General features: G+C 59.4%; 1 protein-coding gene across 2 annotated transcripts; it reads right to left on the reverse strand.

Moving 5' to 3' along the window:
* Positions 1-589: 589 nt before the first annotated feature.
* On the reverse strand, positions 590-13,374 carry LOC129197382 (calcium/calmodulin-dependent protein kinase type IV-like). Of its 2 annotated transcripts, none has more exons than XM_054805774.1 (12): positions 12,472-13,374; positions 11,854-11,981; positions 8,242-8,320; positions 7,831-7,893; positions 5,452-5,534; positions 5,210-5,282; positions 4,605-4,695; positions 4,424-4,498; positions 4,139-4,214; positions 3,901-4,027; positions 3,604-3,756; positions 590-3,179 (listed from the first exon to the last, which is right to left on the reverse strand). In XM_054805774.1, the coding sequence occupies exons 2-12, from the start codon at positions 11,949-11,951 to the stop codon at positions 2,955-2,957; spliced, it is 1,143 nt and encodes a 380-aa protein (XP_054661749.1). In that variant the 5' UTR covers positions 11,952-11,981; positions 12,472-13,374; the 3' UTR covers positions 590-2,954. The 2 variants fall into 2 exon arrangements, with proteins under 2 accessions (XP_054661749.1, XP_054661748.1); XM_054805773.1 differs by having other exon boundaries at positions 4,424-4,525.
* Positions 13,375-24,715: the final 11,341 nt, after the last annotated feature.

Consider the following 24,715-nt stretch of genomic DNA (forward strand, 5'->3'; position numbering starts at 1 on the left):
CTCCCCAACCCTTTCCCCCGAGAGCCTCAGACAGGCCCCGCGGCCTGGCAGGCCCCGCCCCGGGCCTCGCCGGGCCGGGCCGCGGTCCTGTGTGCCGCTTCCCCGGCTGGGAGCCGCCCGCCTGCCCGGAGGCCGCCCTGGTGCCCCCCCCCCCCCGCCTCCCTCTCGGTGCGCTTCGGGCCCGGCCCTCGGGGCAGAGGCCGCTCAGCCCAGCGCATCCGTCTAAGGGTTAGGCAAAGGTGCTTTTTCTAATTCAGCAGTACAAGGGATTTGTCCTTTTTTTTTTTTTTTTAAGGTTAAATTACTTTGCAGGCCTACCCGTCCTTGCGTAACGCAGGCCCTGCTCACAAAGGCTGGTGCGTGTTTGCTCTAAGGCAAAAGAAGCAGAATATCTCTCACAGTCCTGTAGCGCAAAGCCAAATTGCCATAACCCTGGGGAGATCCACACGCAGGGAGAGCGTTTACTCGTCTAGAGCCTGAAAATAAATTGTTGTATCAAAATGGGTTAAAAAAAAAAATCCGAAAAAAGTGGCCCTCAGCAAGCTGCTGTTTGGCCCTGTCTGTTTTTAGCCCTTGTGTTCTGAGCCAGTGAAAACAGAGCCCACGTTACGATGTTTGACACTTTATTAGCTGTCTATACTTCTTTATAAATGTCTGCAACATCGGAAATGTCACCACTATACTGAAGTTAGTAAAACACATTCTGAAAATGGCATACAGACCAAAATGGTATTGTACTCCCAGGAGTATTTTTTTTTTTCTACCTTTTAAGTACCGATATTTGTGGAATAATACTTTGTTGACATAAGAGGCAAACTCCTTTTGCTTACAGTTTTCCCTGGGGTGCCTTCCATGGCTGAAGACACTTTGTTACTCACTGTTACCTAATGAATAACATTTATTATTCCCCGTCATCCTGTAGGATCAGAGTGCAGGCAGGGCAAGGTTACTCAGCATTTCCCAGCATCGGTCCCTGCTTCACAGGCTTGGGGTGTGCTGAGCACTCTGGCTTGGTCCTGCAAGGTATTTAAGTGAGTATTTCATGTCAAAGGATATAAAATAGTCTTTTAAGACCCAGGTTAGTAAACAACGTGGTTAAAGTTGGGAGTTCTGGCCCCACGGGGACACATCACAGAGTCTGAAGGACAGCGAGCGTCACCCTAAGCACGCTTGTAGAATAAAGACCGGAGTTCAGCACACTGCAAGGTTCAGCCCTCTATAGTAAAAAACCAAAAAAGAGAGAAACCAACTGCCCTTCCTGCAAAACGCAAAGCAAAATAAATAATTTTCCCCTTGCGGAAGCATTCTCCCTTGTTATCAGCATTTGCTTTCTCTGCAGGGATATCTTGCTGTGCATCTGCTTCCCCATTGAAGGTATGACTGACAAAAAAAAAAAAACAACGCACATTTCTGGTCAAGACCTAATATTTTTCCAATTAAAAAACCCTCATGAACATCCGATCTCTCCTGTGTATTCGGCTTTACAAGCACCCTAAAGATAGATGAGCTTCATACAGTATGGATCAGCCCTTACACATAGTCTCTATGATTTCTGCTTGTGCTGTAAATAAATGTGAAAGTCGCTGTGTTACGTTTGCCTTCCTGCTGCTCTGATCCCAGCTCTGACCTGCCCCAAGCCGGGTGTCCGGAATGGCAGCTTTCAGCTTCCGCAAAATTTTAATTTCTGTTTGCCGTCCCTCTTTTATAAACTACTGGGTTCTGTGTGCCCAGCCTGGAAAAAAATATCCTTGTGTCTAGATTTCATTCTCCAGTTGAGATTTTTTTTGCCCAAAGATGCTGTTATAAGTGTATGGCGCAAACCGGGAGGGCTGCAGGTCATGGTTATTGCCTCGGGTTAGCAAACCCCGCACTGGATCGCACCAGCTGGGACTGCGGAGCTGCCACCCAGCTTTCTGTAATCCCCCAACGCGTAATATGGCTTTTCCTGTCTGATTACTTGTTCCGTATTAAAATCTGCAAATGCTTATCCTGTGGCTTGGTAAATAACTGCCTAAAAAAATTTCTTTTCGAGAAGCTTGTCAACTGATTTCATTAGTCTTAAAAAACCAAGATACGTAGAAACTCATTGTCCTCACTCAGGAAACAACAGCACCGTCACATGTTACAAAGTCTTACAACGTGCCGTAGAAAGAATTGCATTGTTCTTCGTTAAAACTCGTCGCGTAAATGGTAACCTGGAACGCCAACGCAGAGGGCAGATGAGCCGGCATTCCCGGTTCGTGACAGTCCTACCACCACCACGTATCCACAGCAAGACCAAATGCGGGAACAAATGAAACTGGAGTGGAACAAAAGCACAAATCGGAGGTCGTCTACCATCTAGCGATAATAAAGGAACCACTAGCAAACACTTTTTCTCCGGATAGGATCAAACAGCTGGGTTCAAAGGCTCCTACAAACCTTGTCTAATATAGCAGTAAACCTACGGCTGGGTCTTGTAACAGCGACTGTAGCTGTGACGTCGATGGTCAGCGATGATCCAGACACACCCTCTCCCCTGAGCAAATAAACCCTTCAGGACTATTTACAGGGACTCACCAAACTGTGTCGTAAAGACAACTTACTGCCTTCGTAGGGAAGGTGAAAGAAATCCTTTTTCTGCTGCTTGCTTCTCATTTATAAGCCACGTGGGATCTTTTCGTGCCACAGTGGCCAAAACTGTTAATTTATCGGAAGACTGAGTCCCCAGCCTTGTTTCCTCAGCCAGGTCTGTACAGACACACACTCACAGTGACCAGGTACAACTGCACTGGCAACAGGACACTAAATAAGGATGCTCCACGTGACAGACCACGGGCTCCCGATACGTGCCTACACTCAGGGCGCTCCTGTCCCCCCCCCGGCTGCCCCCGCCTCTCCCCGTGCCGGCGTCCAAGGGTCAGTGGGGTATTGCTTGTCGAAGCCGTGGCAAGGCGGCAGCGGCGCCAAGCACGTTAGCTCTTGCAGCTGGCGCCGTTCACGGGAACCTCGGACATGGCGGGGCAGTCACTCCGGAAAGCGTCGAGGTCCTTGGTGGCGGTGGCTTCGGGGCCGGCGGTCCCTGTCCCCTGGGGCAGGCAGGCGCCCCGGGGACCCCCCTGGCTGCGCCCGCTGCGGGAACAGTCGTGGTGCCCGTGGTTGCCCAAGCGGCTGGAAGCCACCACGGCTTTCATGGCAGCCTGTTGCAAAGGCACAGCAGCGAGGAGTGGTTATTAGCCTCTGTTTGGCAGACCTCTCCCCTTCAATGTTGTTCCCGAGGCGCTTGAGCCCCCGTAGCGTGCGGAAGGGGAGATCATGCCCGTTCCTTCAGCCGCACTAGGCTGGGAAGCGCAGCGCTTCGCCTCGGGCAGGGCTTTTCCTGGCAGCAGCTGCTTCCACAGGCAGCCCAGCTGCCACTGCCTGGGGACGCAGCTGCACAAGGGGCCGCTCCATCGTCCTTCACCCCCTCCCCGAGCCAGCCCCCTGGCTGCCGTGTGTCGCTGAACATTTATCTGCTCGGGGCCAGGGATCCTGCGACAGCAGCTCTTGGTGGCCCCAACAGTTTCCACGAGGGGACGCGACTGTGAGCCACCCCTGGGGGTTAACGAGGCTTTTTCCCCTTACCTTCAGTTTCCGCCTGGCATTAAACTCCTGCAGTTTCTTCTGCGTGCTGTCCATGTGAGCAAATTTAGCGGCTTTCCCGGTGACCCAGGGATGCTCCAGAGCCTGGTAGACAGTCAGTCTCTTCTGGGGGTCCAGAACGATCAACTTTCTGACCTGTAACCAATTTCAGACACATGAAAAGGCTTCATTTTGTTAAATGCCCCCTACTTTTGTTATCTTCACAAGCATTGATTGGAAGGCTTCATACTCGGCAGCCCCGAGCCCCGCTCTGCAGAGCCCCGGCGCAGGCTCACTCACCAAGTCCTTGGCATTGAGGGAAACCTCGTCCCACCACGGGGACACGAACTCGTAGTCGCAGGTGAGGATGCGGCTGTACATGTACTGGTCCCCTCGCGGGTCGAAGAAAGGCTCGAAGCCACAGAGCCTGCGAACGCAGGAGACAGGAGCTACACGCCGCTGCCGGGCCTCATGGCGCAGCCGTGCCGGCATTTTGGAGCGGAGCAAACCGTTTCACCACCGCGGCAGCATTACTCACAGGATGTAGGTGATGACGCCCACGGACCACATATCCACTTCAGGGCCGTACGGGCACCCGTGGAGGATTTCAGGGGCTGGAAGCAGAGTTTGAGGTTCAATGCATGGGTGTGGGGAGCTCCCAGCAGCACGGCCGCAGTGGGATCCTCACGCTGGAGGAAACGCTTGGGCACCGGCAGCGTCTCCCGAGCCCAGCACTGCTGTCGGCCATCCCTGCACCGAGCTGCGTGCGGCCTCTGGCAGGGAGCAGCCTCCCCGGGTCCCCCAGCTCTTCCGTCCCACTCACCGCAGTACCCAGGCGTCCCGCAGACAGTTTTCATGGTGTCCTGTTCATCCACGATCTTGGAGAGCCCAAAGTCACCTTGGAGGGACACAGAGGGGAGCGGCGCTGCCGTCAGGGAGAGGCACCATTAACCCCCCTCATGCCGCGAACCTCCCCCCCCCAGGGAGGCTCCCATCAAACCCACCGATTTTAAGGGGAGCCTCGGGGGACAGGTCTGCATAGAGCAGGTTCTCCGGCTTCAGGTCGCGGTGGACGACTCCGTTTTCGTGCAGATACTACAGCGAGAGAGAAAGCAGGGATGCGGGAAGGAGGGGAAGCCCCGTCTGCCTCGGACAGACTGTCTGCGATCGGGGACCCAGCACGAGCACAGGACCAACTTGCCCGCCTGTTCCTTTGCAAACACCCAACGCTTGCGGTGCCGGGGCTGCCGAGGCACGGGAAGGACGTTTCCCGTTAGGAATTTCCATGTTAAAACCCTCCCGTTGCCATAGAAACCCCATCTCCAGCCCACTCGTGATGCAGAGCAGCGCTGACCTTCCTCCCTCCTCTCCTTCCTCCCCCTAAACACAGCTCGGGAGAGGCGTCTCCGCCAGCAATGCCTTTGGAGGGCCAAGGGCGAGCAGGCAAACGCTTCTCCCCAGGGGTGCTGGGGGCTCTGGGTGCCTCTCCCCAGGGGTACCCTGGGAGGGTGCGGCCCCTGCAGCAACACCCCTGAGCCGTGCAGGGACCTCCGCGCTGGGCCGTCCCCAGGGGCTGGCGGGGGGGGAACACGCGCTGGGGGCACGTTACCGAAACAGCTTCCAGGATCTGCTTGACCACGTGGGCCGCGTCCCGCTCGCTGTAGAACCCCCTCTCCACGATCCTGTGGGCACACAGGGTCAGCGCAGCAGCACGGACCCCCCTCAGCCCCCATCCCCCCAACCATGGTCTGCATCAGCCCCCTCCATCCTCATCCTCCTCCCCCGCTATCAGGGTGGGATTCACCCCTACCTCGTTAGGAGCCGGGAGAGGGATCACGGGGCCAGGCGTACCTGTCAAAGAGCTCTCCTCCTGTCACCAGCTCCAGGACGAGCGCGATCTCGGAGGGTGTCTCAAAGATCTCCTTCAGCTTGATCTGAAAGGGACGACAGGAGGGATGAAGGATGCGGGTGCTGGCCGTGCTGGGAGGAGCGCGCGACCATCGGGGTGTAAGGGGCTTATGGGGCAGCCACCACGTTTGCCTCCTTGCCTTTTTATTTGTTTGAACCTGATTTTTTTTTTTTTTAACTGTTTGCAACAGCCCTGCTCACTTAATTGTGCATTAAAGATGCTGGGAATGGAAGAGACTGGCACATGGTGCCTTTATCCTCTTCCCGTCTCCAAGCTCGTTAGCTGGAAGAGGAGCTCACCGAAAGCTTTTTAATTTCGCAGCTTCCTCGGCCATGCTGGCACCTTGGGTGCCCCTGTGGTGTGGGAACGACTCCCGGCAAAGCCCTGTCCTTGTCCTTCTGGGACGGATCCTGCGCATCTGCACTTGCAGGGATGCAGGAGAGATGCACGGAGTCCCGAGGGACCAAAACCACCTCTGGGCCCCGGGACCCTGCAGGTGCTTTTGGAAATGGCCCTTGGACCATTTTGCAGCAGAAGAGGCACTAAGGAAACTGTGATTTTTTTTTTTTTCCCCTCCTGATTTTTGTTTTTTAGCTCCCACGCGAGGTGAGCTCGTCTGCACGAGACCTTCGTGCCACTGCAGCAAATCTGGAATTAACAGGTCTCTCTTAAAAATATGTCAAAAATGCAATTTTTTTTTTTTAATGGAAAACAGAGAATTTCATGCTTCTTAAGACTTTTGTGACACTGTGAATTTCATGGGGCTTTAATCATTACCTTCATAGGCTGGGTGACAAGCCGTGATACCCCGCAGGGTGAGAGACACTATGTGGCAGCTTATTGCATTATAATAATACACGGAAGCACTATAATTTTCCTATTAACTTCAAAAGTTTACAATCCTATTATCATCTGCTGTTGAGGTTGGTGCTGAACGATAGCGAATGCATAGACAGCACCAGCGTAAATAATGAAACGGAGCACCTCTTCTTCAAAAAAAATCACTTGAACTTGGGGAGTAAGCAGAACCCTACAGAAAATTCAGTGATTTAAATATTAAAACTGCCCGTCTGGTTCCTCCTCTGCGTCTCCGTGGTGCCGCTGCCTGGAGAGCGGAGGAGGAGGGAGGGCAGAAATTGAATTTTCTGTTGTATTTCTGATAACGCATCAGAGGAGCCTCTCCCCATCCGTGGCTCATGTCACCCAAGCAGGTGGTCCCTATCCCAGCTGTTGTCCCTGCATCTGCCCAAACGTCCTAGGACGGGGGGAAAAACGTCTCCGTGGAAAAGGCTGAAGCGCCTGATTAACCCAAAATGCTGAAACACCCAAAAGCAGGCCTGTGCTGAGCTGGCCCAGGGGCTTCAGGACGCCCCTTTGCCCCCATCATCCTCATTTTTGGATTTCCTTTGGCTTCATCTCTTGCATCAAGGGTTGGGACGCCAGCGGGCGGGCAGGACGTTCTTGCCGGGGCTCCTCCAGAGAGCAAAGACCGACTGCTCCGAGGATGGCCGAGTGCTGGGCTGGAAGCAGCCATGCCTGGGGTTTTGAGCCAGACCGCAAACAAACGGCAGCTTGGGTGGCAGCAGCCAGCGGCGAGGCGACATCCCGGCGATGTCCTGGCCACAAAATCAATTGGAGCAGGGTCCGTCGCAGCCCCGCGGAGCCAGCCCCCAGCGCCGCGGCAGCAGCAGCTGCCAGGTGTCTTTGTATGTTATTTCTTTAACTCAGGTCGTCTCCGAGATACTTTTGCAATTTGCCGGCGGAACTAAGCAGCCGGGAATAAGCCTTCTTGGCAGGTGGAGGGACGGGGGCCGCGGAGCCCCCACGGCCCCTGCCGCTGCAGAGGGGCCGACACGGCGGCCCCAGCTCTGCTGACACCGGCGGTGATTAGATCCGCTCCCAGGCGTTGTAAATCGTTCCAGCCAAGCTGCCGTTATCCCCCGAGCGCTGAGCAAGAGAAACAGCGGCCAGCCGCACCGGGACGCAGCGCCCAGCACCCACGGCCCCATCCTCGCCTTTTATCTCCCCTTGCAGGATTCATTACAGATGGGCAATTTTCTGTGGTGTTCATTTGATCTCCTCAATGGAAATTGCTTACCGAATGGAAATCTCAGGCCAGGGGATGGGGGGGAGGACAGGGGGGCCCTGGCCCTCCATATCAGAGCTGGGAAGCTCAAAGGCGCTGCAAGGACCAGGAGTGTCATGCAGCAGCGAGGGGGGAGTCACGGTGCCGCGGCGAGGACCAGGCACCCCCAAGCCCATCTGCAAGGCAGGGAGGGGACCTGGGGTGCAAGCATGGCTCCCCATGGGGTCGTACTCACAATATTGGGGTGTGAGAGCCGCAGCAGGACCCCGATCTCCGTCCTCACGATCTTTTTGTCGATCTGGAAGGCAGAGCCCGCACGGAGGCGACGTTACCCGCACTGCCGGGTCTGGGTCCGGCTCCCCACCGTGCAGTGACCTCCCTCCCCATTGCTCCTGCAGGTTCCCACGTTTGTCCCAGGGCCCGTTTCCCCAGCAGCAGCAAAATGCACCCAGTACCCCCCCAGCCTGCTGCACCCCCAGCCCAAACCCCAGCGCTTTTGTCCATCCGGGTCCCCCAGACCGCGGGAGCGATGTCCTGGCCAACAGCCCTGTGGCCCGTCCCGGTGCCCCATCGGTGCTGACGTGCTTTGGGAGCAGAGCCGAGCCCCCCCACACACCCTGCAGCCCCCCGCCCCACCAACACTCACTGTCTTCTTCAGTATCTTGGCGGCGTACGGGGTGCCCGTGCCCTTCTCCTCGCAGCTGTACACCACCGAGGTGGCTCCCCTGCGGGAGGGCAGAGGTGCGTGAGCTGGATAGGACAGAGTGGGGGGTTCCCCGCTCACCCCATGCCCCCCCCCCCCAACCTTTGCTGGTGCCAGGCCTGGGGAGCTCAGCATGCATCCCCCCCGCCGTGCATCCCCTTCCCCGCATCATTTCCAGCTTTACCCAGTAAAGCCATTTTAATTAAAACCGAGTCCTACAGGGGGTTTAAATCCTTAAGCAGCTTTCACGACAGGACGGAGCCTCCCTCTCGTCACTCGCAGCTGTGAGGACAACCTCAGTGGGGACCGCGGGGATGTTGGAAGGGTCCCCATCCCAGCTGCGTCCCCACAGTGCCGGGAGGCCACAGCACAAGGGGCAATCCCGCACCACCACAAAACCTCCCTGCCAGGTTAAACCACTCCAAGTCATGAGAGGGATCATTCCCGTTAAAGCCCCACGGTGTCCCTCAGCTGCCAGGGACTTTTAGATCTAGTTAATAACATTTTCTAACCACTGGACAGTGAAAGCAACCCATTGCTGCAGGCCATTATGGGGCTCATTTGCAATTTCATCTTTGCTGCCTGCCTCCTCGGAGCAGATTAATTCTCACCCCCAAGTAATCGACCACGTTTTATCGCTCTTCGGCTTTGCCGTCTTCTGGGACCGAATTCAGGCTCTGCCTCGAGGTGCACGGCGTGCCCGCCTGCCCAGGCAAGCGCCGACACCAAAGGCCAGCCCGATGTGCCCAGACACCATCTTTTGCACCGAATTCTCCCCTGAGACCAAGACCGACCCACCGCGTGGCTGCAGCACCACGTGCCGAACGCCCTGCCGCCGCCGGCGGCGCTTCGCGGGGAGCGCTCGTGTAAGAGAGAGATTTGCTTTAAAAACGAGAGTGGATTTTGCAACTCATCCGGCTGAACTTGGGAATCGTGTTCCCATGGCAACGGCAGAGCCGTGTACCACAGAGCCTGGGGATGCTGCGGGGCAAGAAAACCCAGCAATTCTAGACCTTGGGCATTTTCAAAACATTTTCTTCCTTTTGCTCAGCATTTTCTATGAAATTTTATTTTGCAAATAAAAAGCAATTTGGAAACAAATTGCTCAAGCTTGGGGGGGGGGCGCGTCACCTTTCTCTCCTCCAGCTCAGGAAAACAGGCAGAAGGCTTCAATTTGAACCCAAAATGGCATCGCTGCTGCTGCAACGGCAACAATAACGTGGGCAGCCCCCACTCCTCATCCCTCCGTCACCTCACTGCAGCCGAATCTCAGCCCAGGCCCGGTGCCTCTCACCCTCCCGCAAGATTTTTCTGCACGGATAATTTGCAGCCTGATTCCTGCTGCTAACAGGATCATTTAGAAGCCCTCGGCTCGGCGTTTAGGAGGTGCCGGGGTTGCCGCTCGGACGCAGCGCAGCCTGCTGTGCCTGTGGCGTGGCGCTGGCTGCCCCTTGCGCGTTCCCAATTACGGCAGCGCCGGGATTCGCGCCGGCATTCGCTACACCGCAGCCCCTCGCCTGCCAGCCCCCAGCAGCCATCGCTTGCTGCTGCTTAAGGCCTCAAATAAATATCCGCAATCAACCTTGACTGCAACAGGAGATAATTGCATTTGCTTTACAGATGAACTGGAAAATGTCAAACAATGGGATTTGCCGAGAGAGCCTGGACCAGCGGCGGGGGCACGTGCAGCCTGCCAAGCGCCAGGGCCGACCCGTGGGGAGGATGGTGTGAACCCGTGGCCGAGCCCGCACCCCGGCCAGACGCTGCTGCCCGTGGCCACATTGCGATGGTCGAGAGCGGCACCCGGAGTGCTCCGAGCCGCCCCCAGGGCACGTCAGGCTGGGTGCTCCTCACTGGCACGGCCGGTGGGACAGCCACCCTGCACCGCCTCCATCCATCCCCCTCTCCCTGTGGCTTCTAAGGCCAGAGCAGGATCCGACCTCCAGCACGGCAGCTCGGGCAGCATCAGCACACTGTGACAGAGAGGCACTAAGCGAAAGCCATGCACGGCGAGCGGGCACCCCCTGCCCCGGCTCACACCGTGTGCCCCACATGCTGGGTGTGCAGCCACGAGCAGACGGCTCCGAGACCAAGGTCAGTTTGATTTAAACCTGGATGCTGAAACTGGATGGGTGGGTGGATGGATGGATGGTGGGTCCTGGGCTCAGAGCCTGTCCCTCTGTCCTACATCCATCTGTGCAGGGTTGCGTGCTGCCGAGCCCTGGGCTGGCACTGGCCACACCTCAACAAGAAGCCTTAAATAGCTGCTTTTACCAAAGCTGCTGTTTTTCAGGCTCAAAGGCTCCTCTGCCAATGGAAACCCTGCGATGGCTGGGGCTCGCCCGGCCTGAACCACCACCACCACCACAAACATCTGCTCCAGAGCCAGGGCTTGGCGGGCTCCACTGCCTCCTCCCTGCTGGCACAGCCCAGAGCCCCCCTCAAATGGGACTGTCAGACTTTTCTCACACAGGTTCCCAGCACCCCCTTGCACCCTCCTGCCCTGTGGGCACTGGGACACCGGCCACCCCTTGTCACTTGCCGTCTGGTTGGGAGCGCTCCCTGCACGAGAGCTCCTCGGTGCCAGTGCTGCCGCTCTCCTCCACGGGACACAGGAGCTGGGCCTGGGCTTCTCTGGGATGCATGGTGGCCACTAGCAGCCTTCCGAGCCTGGGGGCTCTTGGCATCAGCCCTGGGCTCCCCCAGATGTTGCATCCCAAGGCGCCCCGCGAGGGAGGACAGCAGCACCAGAGCGGCACGTGCCAGTGGTGAGGGCAAACCCGCCAGGGAAGCAGAGATGGGTGCTGCCTTCGGGCAGGTTTAAAACAACGTGTCTCCTGGCAGCCCAGGGAAATGGCACACAGCACCCACAGGACCTGGCATGCCAGCCTTGATGTCCCCTGCCCACGAGGATTTACAGTAGGGCCTCTAATAAATAAGTCATGAGAGCCTTCACCAAACAGACGGCATCTGCCGAGGTGGCTCCCCTCCAAGGCACCGCATGCCCCTCAGTCACGGGGACACAACCGGGCACCCAGGTGGGACAAATCCAGATTGGGGAATGGATCTGCCCCTCGGGGCCGTGTCCCTTCGCTGGGGCTCACGCGGCCTGTCCTGCGCAGGGGGCTGCTGCAGGAAGGACCCACGCGGCCCCACGCTGTGCCAGACTCATTGTCCACCTTCCCAAAGCCTTGGACTGCTCAGAGGCGAGCCCGGTCTCACCACGAGCCCGCTCCCCACCACCAGGGTGAGAAACATACAGCTCCATGCGCACCGGGAACCCGGGCCCCGTCCTGCAAACCCTCAGCCAGCGATCCCAAAACCGCTGCTGCAGTGCCACGACACAACCCAGCTTACACGTGAGGGCAGGGTCTCCCACCACCCCCACTTATCCATCCCCCCATCCCTCCCTGCATCCCTCCACCCCCTTCATCCATGCCCCCTGCATCCCTCCATCCCTCTCCCCACCAGATCAGGACACGCTCCCATGCAAGGATGACTCCTATCCCCTGCCCAGCCCCTGCCCGACACCCCCCACCCCCCGCCAGTCGGTACCGTCCCAGCTCGGGGCCCACGACGTAGAAATCTTCCAGGGCCGTCTCACGGTGGGACCCATCGATCCAGTACTCGCTGCTGGTCTTGGAGGAGGGCATGGTGGGCCAGGGGTGGCGAGCTCCCACCAGCTGCTCAGAAGAGGAGACCCAGACATCGCCGCACTCCCCCCACCTCGCTGCCCCCACGCGTGCGAGCGCCCAGATGGCCCAGCAAAAAGCAGTGCTCGGGATTATCAAGCGCGATGAAGTTGCAACCACAAAGCTCCTTCCCACCAGGCACGTACGCTGCCTTTTTTTGAGATAATACCCCCCCACCTATGTCGCGTCCCCCCCCAGCTTTTCACACCAGGCCTCTACACCCCCCACACCCCCCACTCCGGTTCCCACCCCATCCCCACCTTTCTGGGTCTACTTCGCCTTTTCAGAGCCTGGCATGCCGGACCCTGCACCCGCAGTCCAGGCTGTGCCCCGCTGACTGGCACCTCGGGGTATTTGCACCCCGATTCCTGCAGTCACCCCCAAAACCACCCCGACATCAAGCACACCCGCTGACCCGGGGAGCAGCCCCCCGGGCCCCGCAGCCCCCCTTGCTCCCCGTTAATGTCGGAGGGGCACATACCGTTAGCTGCTGCGTTGCTGTGCGGCGTCGCCGTGGCCCCCCCGGCGCTGCCTCATCCCCGGCGCAGAGCGGCTGAGCGGAGGGTGGGCGCGGGGTGCGGAGGCCGCTCAGCCCCCGCACACCTCGGGGCCGGCCCCGCGCCCGGCCGCAGCCCCCCGGGCCCGTGCTGCCCCCCCTCCCCGTGCTGCGGGCAGGGCCCCCCCCCCCCGCGGGGGCTGGGGTGAAGGGGGGTTAAGGCTCGGCTCCTCGGCGGTGCTTCGCAGGGTGCTGAGCGGAGCCGGGACGGAGGGGTGGCGGGGCGGAGGGACGCGGGGATGGAGCGACGTGCGGCCGCGGGGATGCGGGGGGGGGGAGGGAGGGAAGGGGCGGGGGGGGGGGGGAAAATGCAGGGCCGGGGCTGCGGTGCACGGGGACCCTCCCAGGCAGCAGCACCGGCTGGCGCCGCGATCCCGGCTGGCTCGGCCGTGCCACCCCCCGGCCCGCCGCCGCCACTGCACCGCGCCCCGCCACCCCCCGGGGCTCCGGGCTGCCTTCGGAGGGGGAGGCGGCGGGGGGCCGCAGGGCGGCTCCGGGCCCCCGCCCCACGCTGCAGCCGCTCCCCGTCACTCGAAGACCAGTCCCGGGATCCGGCCCCGCGGCACGACCAGGCTGGGGGGGTACCGCGCCGGATTGGGCCCTGCTGCCCGGGGAGCGCCCAGCACCCCCTCGGGTGCCGAGGGACGGATTCTGCTCCGCATCACGGGGAGCACCCACAGCCCCGCACCCAGCCCGGGGGCCGGATCCTGCCCCGCCCCGGGGAGCACTCAGAGCCCGGCATTCCCCCCCCACCCCCCGGTCCCGGGGGCCGGATCCTGCCCTGCCCCGGGAGGACGCGGGCGCTGCCGGGCGCTGCCGCACGGTGACGCCGTCGCCCATCGGATGGGAGGGGGGGGGAGGGGTGGGTGAAATAGGGGGGAGGGGGCGGGAGGGGGCAGGGCGGGGCTGGGATTGGGATTGGGGCGGGATTGGGTTGAGGGGATGGGGTGGGAATGGGAATGGGGATTGGTGGCAGGGTTTGGGGGTGTGAGGCCAGGGATGGGAATGGGAATGGGAATGGGAATGGGGTGGACTGGGGCCAGGAGCAGGATGGGAACAGAGGTGGGATTGGGGTGGGATTGGGGATGGGATGAGGATGGGGATAGGGCCGAGGTGCAGTTAGCCCTGTGTCCTGTCCACGGCTGTTTGCACTGTCAGGGAGCCCCGTGGGGTTTTGTGTTTCCTGCACAAAGGGACCCGAGCAGGAGGTTCCTGCATGCACAACAGGAGGAAACAAACCCTGGCCATGGGTCGCACCATGCCGGCAGTGTCAGCTCTGACACCAAACATGCAGCAGGCATGGGGGTGTCTTCAGCAACACGCTCCATTCCCCCCTCCTTGTCCAGGAGCCGGCTGGGCCAGACAGGCTCTTTTTCAAGCCCTCCTCCACAAAGCTGTGAGCCAGCAGCAGATTTTTATGTTTTGCTATTAAAAATTGGAAACAGGGAGAGCGTCCAGGGCAGCAACCTTCCACACAGGATCGACGGGTTCCGATGCCAGCAGGGCCCTGGGGATGCTGCATGGCCCCTGCTGCCACGGCTTGGACAGGAGACCCACATGAAAGGCCCCGCCATGAAGGTCTCGCTGGCACGAAATTTTCTCCTTGTAATGGGCTTCCCAACTATTTATTAGAATATTTTATCATATCTGAGGGAGGCAAACTCAGCCCTGCTTGATCTAGTCTAGTTGCGACTCTCTTTTGAAAGGGATGTTCTTAAAGGGAGTGACCTGCTAAGTGAATAAATTGCCTCTGCCTCCGTTTCTCCCCGTCCTGGTATGCTGTGGAGACAAGGGTGGGCTGGAAGAGGCTGGTTTGCATAATTAATATTTATCACTTCATCTAGAACAAGCACAATCCCCCTGTTTATCCCCAGCCCCCAAAAGAGCAGGGGGCTGCATTTGAAAAGCAGAGCTAGCTCCTTCCCTTTGGAAACCTGGTAACGCGCCTCTTGGTGAGGGGGCTGCAGTCCTGCCCACAGTGCCTGCAGCACCCACTCTGCCACCCATGGGTGGGCACTGGATGGAGCGTGGGACGGGATCCAGCCTGGGCAGCGGGAGATGGGGATGGGGCTGTGACGGCCGCTGGGCAGCCCGGGTCCCCTGCACACCCTAACGCCCCACAAGCACGTCAGCCCCGAGAGGAGGGGGCTTCCCTTTGCAGCACCCCGTCCCCAGCCAGGATGCCTTCCCAGGGTGTGGAAAGGGGCTGGGCTGCACCTCCAGGATCCGGCCCTGGCACCAGGCGAGCTGCCACGGGAAGTGGCCCGTTTTCCCGATGGCTTGGTGGGAAGATGGGGCTGGAGGAAAGCCTCTAGCCTTTTGTCTGCAGGAGAGGAATTAATTATTTTGTTCTCTCATTACACTGAAATAAAATCCATTTTAGAGCAGCATAAATTTAGGTGCCTGAAGTCGCTTTTTTTAACATCCCGGGAAACATTTCTCTCCCTCTCTTGCCCTTTTCCCAATCATTTCTGTCTCATTGCGCAGCCATCGACGTTCTGGATGAAACACAAGATGGAGGGGCATGAACTGAAGTACAGCGAAGGGGCTGCGTGGGGCACGGATCCTTCTCTGGGTGGAGGACGGGAAGGCGAGGCCAGAGCAGGGACCCCTGAGCTCCCCCTGAATCCCCACAAGCCGCCGGTGCTGGGCTGGGGGATCACCGGCAAAGCAAAGCCCGGGCAGAGCAGCAGCTGGGAACGGTACCCGTGAGAGGGGCCGGCTGCCGCCTCCCGCCGCCGAGCGATGCTCAATTGTTTGGAACATAAAATGGAAATTAATACATACGGTTAAACTCCCCCTGGCATCACCCCCCTCCCCAGCGCCACTCGCCTTGTTAATTGAATGGCACGAAGCAAATGAGGTCAGAGCTCACTTAAGCCAGACAAGGACACAGAAACACATCGCGCCGCCTGACAGCGAGACAGGTCTGTCTACCTAGTGATGTTTAGCATTCCTGCCAGGAACCGCTCATTAAAAACCTAAAAGACGGTTTAAGCATCCCATTAGAGACTCTCGTGGTCTGTAGTTCCTTCCCTCGCAGATATGTTTGCGGTGAGAGGCCGGCGTGCGCAGGTAGCGGGGATCAGAGCCAGGCAGTGGGAGGGAGGAGGGATGGGGTTTGCACGCCCGCTGCGGGGCCACATCCTTCCCATCGTCAGCAGCTGTGGCTCCTGGAGGCACAGAGCCTTTTGGGGTGCAGTGGCAGCATGTGGGGGGGGTCCCTCGTGCACCCAGAGCCAGAGGGTGGGAGAGGCAGGGAGAGATGCGGCCAGCCAGGACACTGCCAGAGCAGAGCAACCCCCATGCCTGGGACGTGCTGCCGGGGCTGAGCTCCTGCTGCCAGTGGTGCCCAGGGCCCCCCCCCGCCCCATCGCTTTCCTCGTGCTCTCCCCTCTCTCCAAAGAGATCCCCTCAGCCGGGGTTGCGGTTTTTTTCCCACGCTGTGCCTCAGTTTCTCCAGCTCTGGCAGAGGGCCATGGGTGCTGAACCTTCCCATTTTCAGGGCGTCCCCAGCTCTGTCTCGGGCACCGACTCCTGCTCTCGGTCCAGACACTGCTGCTTTCCGTGGCCCATATGTGCCACTCCAGTGGTGCCGCACCGGCAGCGGGACGTGCCTCTGGGCAGCGGCAGCATGCGGGGACCAGCCGTGCCGCAGATCCCTGCAGGACCCAGACCCTCCCGGGCTCCCCTCCTGCTTTGGGGCTGCGGGCACCCATCTCCGCAGGACACACTGTCCCTCCGGCACTGGTTGCCATCACCGCCCTGAGCTGTGCTTGGTGCTGCACATCGAGGTGCTTGGGTGGGGTCCCTGCTCCCCATGTCCCCCTGCAACGGGATGCTGCTCGGATCCACCCCGGGGGCTGCTCGACGCCCCGGCCACGAGCACCCGTGTTTCCAGGCCTCGCTCAGGCAGGAGCCCCTTGTGCTGCTGCTGCGGGGGTTCGACCACCCTGTCCTTTCCCCGGTGAGCGCCGGGTACCGGGGCAGAGCCCACCCGGCATCTCCCCTCTCCCGGCGGTGGCTCAGGCATCCAGCATTTCCCTTTTTAAACAAAGGCAGCATCTCCCTGCGCCGCCACTTGTCCTCCTCCCGCTCCTCCTCCGCTTCCTCTTTCTCTTTCTCTCCTTTCTCCCTCTCTTCTTTTTTTTTTTTTTTTTTTTTAAAAACAAGAAATGAGTTGTCTTCCCGCAGATGTGACTAAAAGCACTCTGGAAATGTCAGCCACTGCTGGAAAGGGACCCAGATAACATTTAGCTTTAGGTAAGAGAGTAGATTTTCTCTGCACTAATTCATATTTATAAGCTCTCCTGTTCCCGGGGAGAGCATGGCACTGATAGCACTTGCTGATTGCTAGCGAGCGGAGCAGGGAATTGTTTTCATATCTGAGATTAAAGAGCGGTTTCTGCTCCCAGTGGCACCTGTGTATTTACGCTGGTCATTCTCAATTCATTCTTATAAGATTAAGACTGGAAATGGGAAATGGTTATATAGTGCTGAGCCCAGGAGAGGCCGGGGGCTGCCAGGGATGGGGCAGCGCCGGCTCAGTGGGCCCAGTGTACGAAAGCCCGAGGTGGGGGTAGCTGAGCCCAGACCCCACCGCGGGGACAGCCTGGCCCTTCACCGGGGGGGCCAGGGGCTCTGCACCCCTTCGGGGGCTTCTGGTGGAAACACTTCACCGGCACGGAAACTCCTCGGCCACATCCTGCGGGACGGTCCCTCCGCACGGCCCCAGAGGGGACGGAGGGGTGATGGATGGCCGGAGCGGGCAGCGGGACAGACGCAAGCGTGCGATAGGTTAGGTGAAAGATTTATTTCTATTATTATTTTTCAACACATCCCAGAGTTTGTGTCAGCTGATTAAATACAAACAAGTAAAGCCCTTCTTCTCCATGGCGGATCAAGGATTTGGGAACTTTTAGAGCTTTATTTAGTTTTTCTTTTTTTTTTTTGAAATCATGTTTGCGAACTGGCTGAGCAGTTCCAGAGAGAGTCAGAGCGTAAACATGGAGGGGAAGAAAAAAACTGGGTTGTGTTAGGGATTGTAGGGCCTGGAATTGGGGGGAGGAAGGGGGGGGGGGGAAAGGGGGAGGAGGCGGTGGGGGAGGCAGGAGGGGTTCGGGGTGGAAAGGGAAAAAGGCGAAAGGAGAAACAAGACAATGGCAGAAGGCACCCCGGGGACTTCCTGAGAGGTTTTAGAAATTCAAAATACGCCTTAGAGCCTCAAAGCTGTGTCAGTCACAGCCCCGGCGCAGGGATCACTAAGGCTGCGGCCAAACAATACCAGATTGTCTGAGGAAGGTGGGAAAATAGGGGGTCTCAGCGGCTCCCGCTCACACCAGCGGTTCCGCTCGTCAAGCACGCGTTCCACATGAATCAATTCTGGACAGAGCCGCGGCATAATCCCCGCCAGCCTCGCTATGACAACTTGAAGGAGAATTCGGCGGCTGAGTGACAGCAGACGGAGAACTGACAAGGCAAAAGACTGCAGGACTTTCCTTTGCTTTTTTTTCTTTTTTTTTCCTTCCCTCCTCCCCTTCCCTCCCCCCCCCCCAGGAACTTTTTTTTGGGCGGCTCGTTTGGGCGCGCACGTGTCCACGCGCTTGTGCGCTCACGCACGTGTGCTCCCGCATGCTCCCGCGCCGCTGGAGCGGGCAGAGGGGCTTTGCTCTCTCCTTTGCAGCCGAAATGACCTCTCTGACCTTGCCCCACTTTTAGGGACCCCCCCCTAACCCTTCCCGGCCCTGGGATGCTTGGGGGGAGGGATGTCCAGCCGGCTCTCCCACCTCGTCGCTGCCCATGCGCTTTGGGGAAGGCGCAGGGGGAACAGCAGCGAGTGCACGGCGGGGGGGGCCGGGGGGGCCCACGATGGCTCTGCCCGGCTCAGGGACCAGCCAGGAGCCTGCGGGAGCGAGGGCAGCGACCTGCACCCGGGGCTTTGGTGAAGGACGCGGTGCTGGCACCTACCCCGCACGCTTCCCCGGAGCCGGCTCAGGAACATCGGCCAAGGCTTCATGTGGCTTCAGTGCAGCCCCTGGGGTCACAGGGGGGGCTGCAGGATCCCCCCCCACAAGCTCGCAGCATCCCCAGCGAGGCCGTGGGTGTGCAGGCAGCGGGCAGGCAGCGGGCAGGCAGGGCGGGAGCCCAGCAGAGCAGCAGGACTCTCTACAAACCAGCCATTAAGACTTTAATAACCCCAGGCTCGTTATCAGGGGGGCGTGATGGGAAGTGTGGCTCTTTCAAGTAGTCCTTTGCTGGTATCAGCCACGTGTGTTTCCAGTTTGCCTTCCAGGGGCTCCCGACACCTTTCCCCCCCACCCCCGACCCGGGGATGCTGCCTCGGCCGGGGTCCGGACCACGAGGGACCACGAGGGACCAGGACGCGGCTGAGCAGCGCAGGGACCGGCAGTTCACCGCCACCGCAACGTGCCGGGGAAGCGATCAGCGGAGCTGGGCTGATTTGGGGGGCAGGTGGGCGTTTGTGGGGAGGGGGCCAGGCAGCGAGGAGCTGCTCTGAGATAATATTTAAAGATGCCGATAGTTAAAGGTGCCTCTCCAGCCCTGCAGCTAAAAGCTGCGTTAATCACCTCCCTGCGCCTGTTGCTGCTTACCCCTGCCCTCCCGCGCTCCTGCCTCGTTAAGTAAATGGCGTGTATTATTAATAATCATATCAAGAATAAAAAGTGCTTTTGTCACCTCTGGATCCTGCTACTTTTCGGGCTCCCCTGTTCCGGTTCCACGTGCCTGCTCGGGGAGGCAAGAGGTATAAAAGAAACTAATTAAAAATTGCCAGTGTCTTATGTAGGAGCATTTGGGTGCGTTCAGTAGTGAAAGACAAGCGTCTTGTTGCAAGAAAATCAATTTTACAGTTACAGGAGCAGAATAAATAGAGGTGGTGCATTAAAGCAAGAGGATGGGCAGGGGCTCCGAGGGTGCCAGCTCGGCGCCTGCCGCAGGGATGCGGGATGAGCCATGCCAGGGTTGCTCCGGGTACCCCCACGTCCGCACCTCGAGCCTGCCCCGGGGCGGTGGCTGCCATGGAGCCACGGTCGCTCTCCCCCAGTAGCAGGTTTTGCTCAGACCATGGGGTTTTCACCCAAAACAGCTCTGCAAATCAGGCTGGCCAGCTCTATGGGGTGGTTTCCAGAAAAGCCAGAATTGGTCCCAAAAAGCCACCCGAGCATCGCCGTGAGGTGCATGCGGGGCTGGAGGGTCATTGCGCCCCAACTCCCTGGGCAGCCCTGGCACGTCCCCACTCATGCTATGAATCCATTACCCATCCCCGCCGCACGAGTCCCTGTCTGTATTTTATTTATATCGCCTCTCTCTCTGCAGGCATGTGGCTAAAATCTATTGGTTTCGTGCACAATTTCATTGTCTTTTTGGGGTCAGGAAAATGGTAAACAAGCCAATTATCCTTGGCGGAGGGGGTTAAATGCTCCTCACCCCGCACAGCTCTCCGTCCCCAGCTGGTGGGTTTCCCTGACGCTCAGGACAGAAATCAGCTGCCTGGAAATGAGGGAGCAGCAGACGGGGGGCCCCAAACCAAAATGACTTTTATGTTAAACTGGATGCAGGCAGGCAGGGAGTGGAGTGGGAGCATGGCAGGAGCACGGGCAGCCGCAGGGGTCCGCTCCGGGACCCCGCTTCATTGGCACTGGGGTCTCTCTGTTGCTTCCGGAGCCGTCGCCGCCGCAGTGACCCCTCTTGCATCCCCTTCCTGGCCCCAGCAGGATTTTCTTTTCTTTGCTCATCACACCAGGACAGCGCCGATCCCTAATCCTCAAATCGTCCCTTGCCGGTTTTACATACATCTCTAAGCTCCACATAATAGATTTATTTAAAAAAAAAATAAATAAAAACCCCTCTGTGGGCTATTACAGGATATTTTTGTTTTAATTGAAAACTACTCTGAGCACAGAGGGCCCGATCCTCACTGGTGGACCCCAGCGCCATCCGCACCACCTGGAGGGATAAGACCACTTTATGCCGGTGCAGGATCTGGCCCACCCTTCCAGATCCCACCCAGACCCCTCACGGCTGCCGTCTGGAGCATCCTTCAGCCCGACCAGGCAGCTCGGCATCCCTGGGAACCAGATAGAGCACGGCCGGGGGAATGAGGGACCGCAGCAGGACCGGCCTGGCAAGGGACCCCCAGTGTCCCCCCACCCCGGTGAAATCCCCCCCGGGGCGGCAGGGGTTGCAGCCTCGCACCCACCATGCCCACTCGTCGCCCAGCCCCGTGCCACGGGGGGGAGCGGGGGGAAGGAGAGGCCAAGGATGCCCATGCACGGAGGGGAGCAACCCCCTGCGAAGGACTCCCCCTCCTCCCGCACCCCGAGGACAGCCATTAATTGCAGGGATGACTTTTCAGCCAAGCGGCAGCGAGAGCTGGGCTGGCTCAGGCAGGATTGTCTTGTTTCTCTGCACCTGATTGAAAATCGATACAAGAGAAAATTGAAAAATACATATTTGGGGTGACAGGGAGAGGGATGGGGGGCACCCAGTAAAGCCGGGGCTGTTGTCACGGGCTTCGCACGCCTGGCGGGTGGATAAATCATCGCCCGGTCTGCGCCAGGCAGCAGAAGGAGTTCCCTGGAAAAGAGGAGCCCGGAGCAGAGCGGAGCCAGGACTGGTGGGCTGGCTGTGGAAGGCAGGATGAGTGCTAGCAAGGCGCTTCCCCTTCGCGGGGATCCCTGCCGCTCATTTCCCTAATAACCCACCTCGGAAGCTTTTAAGCAGGGGTTGCGCTGGAGGCTCTGCTGCTTTTCCTGGCCACCGCCGGGTCAGCTCAGGGCTGGTTGTCCCCACGCGGGGAACCACGATGGGCGAGGGGAGGTGAGAAAAGTCGCTGAGAGCCTGCCTGGCCCTGCCCACAGGCAGCACGGGGCGGCCGTTCGCCTTCCTCCCGCTTCGGTGCCCCGAGGAAGGGCAGCACGAGCACGTGCTGCAATGTCTGTGCGCACGTGCGCAAGTACGTGCTGCAACACCCATGCGCGCAGGGGACGCGGCCCTCCCCGTGCCTTGGCGTTCCCACGCCGCAGGTCCCCTGCCAGCCCCTCGCTGCCTCTCCGGCCCCCACAGGCAGCTCCCGCCCTGCATCCCAGTGATGGGGTTTGCTGGGGCATCACTTGTGCCGGGGGCGACCCGCTGGAGGGGAGCTGCTGCATCACTAAACAAACTTACTTAAGTTGCTGAGATGATTTCTTGGAGTTTGCTCGGCCAGGTTTTTTGGGTTTTTTTTTTGGAGAGATGTTGCCTTGAAACCTGGTCTGGGGAGAGAGGAAGGTCTCTGGGTGAATTAGCATTTATATAGCTGTGCCTTGCATTTCAAAACCCCCTTTATCTCTATTAGCACCTAATAAAGACAGAGCTTTGCTCTAATTCATAATTATAGCACTGGATGGAAATATTTGTGTTTCTATTCCCTGGGAGTTTGCCTCCAAACCCCTCAGCCAATTTGGAGTGAAAGATGGCCGGGTTCCCCCCAGCCCCGTGCTGGGGCCATCCTGCCGGCAGGCGAGGGGCTGCTCGGGTCACCCAAACCCCAGGGGTCACAACTGTTTGCACAACGGCTCAATTGCACAATGGCTGCTTGCACGAGGGATGCTTGCACGAGGGATGCTTGCACAAGAGCTCGGCTGCCCGTGGCAGGGTCAGCAAAGGTGCCAAGACAGGCAGCATGGGCAGCTGCTGCCTGCACGTCCCTCGTGGCTCCGGCCCGGCCGGCTGCAGGGGACACAGTGGCGGCCCCGGTGCATGCCAGCCCCTGCCTGGCATGGCCCTTTTGGGGTCCAGAATCCCCCTGGGCTCAAAGGGCCACTGTCCCCTCGCCAGCTGTGGCCACCCAGGGCTGGATTTGGCCAGCAGCCACGCGGGCAGTGGCCAGGCCAGCACCCACCGTGCTGCCCGCCACGGCTCTGCCTCAGCCGTGCGAGGAGCTCGTTGTGGATTCACGGCACTCCCCGGCACAAATGGGTTTAAACTACCTTAAGTGTTTCAGCAGGGAACTGGCGCTGGCGGTGTAACACTGTATTACCACAGCATTAGGAGTGAAGTATTGATCCTAATCCCCTGGCTCAAAAATAGGATTATCAGAAGGGGAGGGGAGAGGGGGGTGCAGGAGGATGCCCCGGCCCCAGCAGACCCAGTCCCCGCAGTGGTGGAAGGGACCAGGGGACCACAGCGGTACCCGGATGCCCCTCGCCCCAGGGGTAGCTGCATCCCACGGGGATTTGGCCACCCAGGGCTCCGCGGGAAGGGGACGAAGCAGCGTCGGGTGAGGGTGAGCTGTCGTCACAGGGTTTCTCCTCCTGCAGATCAGGTTGGCGTCTCCTGGTAGCGGTGACCATGGCATTAGCGGTTCCATTTGACTGTCTCCAGATGCATATTTCCATTACCCAGCCCCTGAAAAGCCATCTTCCCCAATCAATACCCACACCTTTATTCCTGATTGATTGATTGACCGGTAGAGCAAACCACCGCCGGCTCAGCCCCCGCTTTTCCAGGCCTGGGGGGCTTTGCTGGATTGCTGCTACATTTTCCTCTCGCTATTACTCTTTCTGTTACCCTTCTCTGCCCGGTGCGGGGGGAGCAGAGCCTGCTGTGCGGTGTCGGCTCCTAACGGCGTCGGCTGCCATGTGCCGTGCCGGGATGGGGCCAGGGGGGCTGCAAAGCCTGTGAGAAACCGGACTGCGGTGCTGGCACGGCTGCACCGGGAGCAGGTTGCACCGAGGCCCGTTCCCCCCCCCGCCGTGCCCCCGGCCCCCCCCAGGAGCCCCCCCCGGGGCCCAGGCTGATGGCAATGCTTAGTCAGTCATGAAAGGGGGAAATGGATTCGCTCGAGTCCTCTGGCGTGCATCGTATTGCCTGTGACACCGGCTGGATGGCTGCTTGTTATTAGAGATTAATGCACATGATAGACGCTGGGGATGGATTTGGGGCTCTTCTGCGCAGGAAAAGGAGAGGGGGGTCTCCGAAGCTTCCCCCCCCCCCGGCCCTGCCTACATCCTGCCTCCTCCATCCCCGCCCTGGCACTTTCTCCTGCCCGCTTGGCCCCGGCGCAGGACGCGGCTGCCGGGCTGAGCCCCCGCGGCACGGCCGTCCCCTCCTCAGCTCTTTGCTTCTCCCTGCCTGGCTGACTCTGAATACAGTTCGCATTTCACTCCTAATCTCCTCTCCTTAGTTTTTAATCCCCTCTCTCCTCCCGGGCGGGCTGCTTTTCCCTCTCCTCCCTCGCCTCCTCTCCTTCCCTCTCTCCCTTCACCCTCCCCCTCCCTGCAAGACAAATTACCCTTAATGATATGCTGAAGGCCATGACACCCATGTTGTCTCTTTGTCATCCTTCGCCGTGCAGCGTGAAAAGATAATACAAAATGCGGCACTTATCTACAATTGAGCGCCAAGACAACTTGCTAATCCCTTAATAATGCGGCGGCCGGGGCCCCATCGGCTGGTGGCTCTCACTGCCACATGCCAAATCGCCGCCGCCGCTCCCAGAGGCCAGCCGTGCCCCTTGCCAGTGCGGGCACACGGTGTGTGCCGTCTGCCAGGGCCGTGGGTGCCTCCGGCTCCCAGTGGGGAGGTGGTGGCAGCAGATGGGTCCTTGGTGGGGGAAAACACCCCTCAATAAATGGCCCCAAAAGGGTGTGGCGAGAGGATGGGGCAGTGGGAGCATCAAGCGGCGGCGTGGAGGGGGCGGATGGCAGCCCCGAGGTTAAAAGTGCCGTAATCCCCACGGGCCCGATCCTGATTCTGCTGGTGCCCGTGGACACCCCATCCCTGACGGCTGCTCTTGGTCCAGCCCCGCCACAGAGCGGAGCAGGGCACGGCATCGATGTGCACCAACCCGTTGCGGCTCTGGGCACCCCGGGGAGGGGGGAGGGTTTACACCCCGTGCCCACCCTCCCCAGGGTCCTGCCGGGGGATGAGCATTGCTGCACCCAGCGCATCGCCGCCCGGGACGGGGACACCAGGGTCCCCTGAGTCTGGCAACCCCCTGGCCCGCGATGGACAGAAATTGCCACTTAATTTCCGGCTTCCTTTCCCCGTCCCACCCCCGCCGTGATTTACCTCTCCCCAGAGGAGCCCAAAAGCTGTAAACACACTTTTATTTGTCAGTTGTATCCCTGCAGCTGGCGAGGCTGTTGAAAAGGTAATATATGATTTC

The sequence above is a fragment of the Grus americana genome, chromosome 28, assembly GCF_028858705.1.
Source record: "Grus americana isolate bGruAme1 chromosome 28, bGruAme1.mat, whole genome shotgun sequence".
Classification (NCBI taxonomy): domain Eukaryota; kingdom Metazoa; phylum Chordata; class Aves; order Gruiformes; family Gruidae; genus Grus; species Grus americana.

Bases quoted from the DNA above. Each gene is read 5' to 3' on its own strand.
- LOC129197382 (XM_054805773.1), bottom strand. From the start codon at position 11,951: ATGCCCTCCTCCAAGACCAGCAGCGAGTACTGGATCGATGGGTCCCAC. The intron at 8,321-11,853 runs GTACCGACTGGC...GCCCTCCCGCAG, and splicing joins GTGGGCCCCGAGCTGGGACG to GGGAGCCACCTCGGTGGTGT. The intron at 5,283-5,451 runs GTACGCCTGGCC...GTGTGCCCACAG, and splicing joins GGAGGAGAGCTCTTTGACAG to GATCGTGGAGAGGGGGTTCT.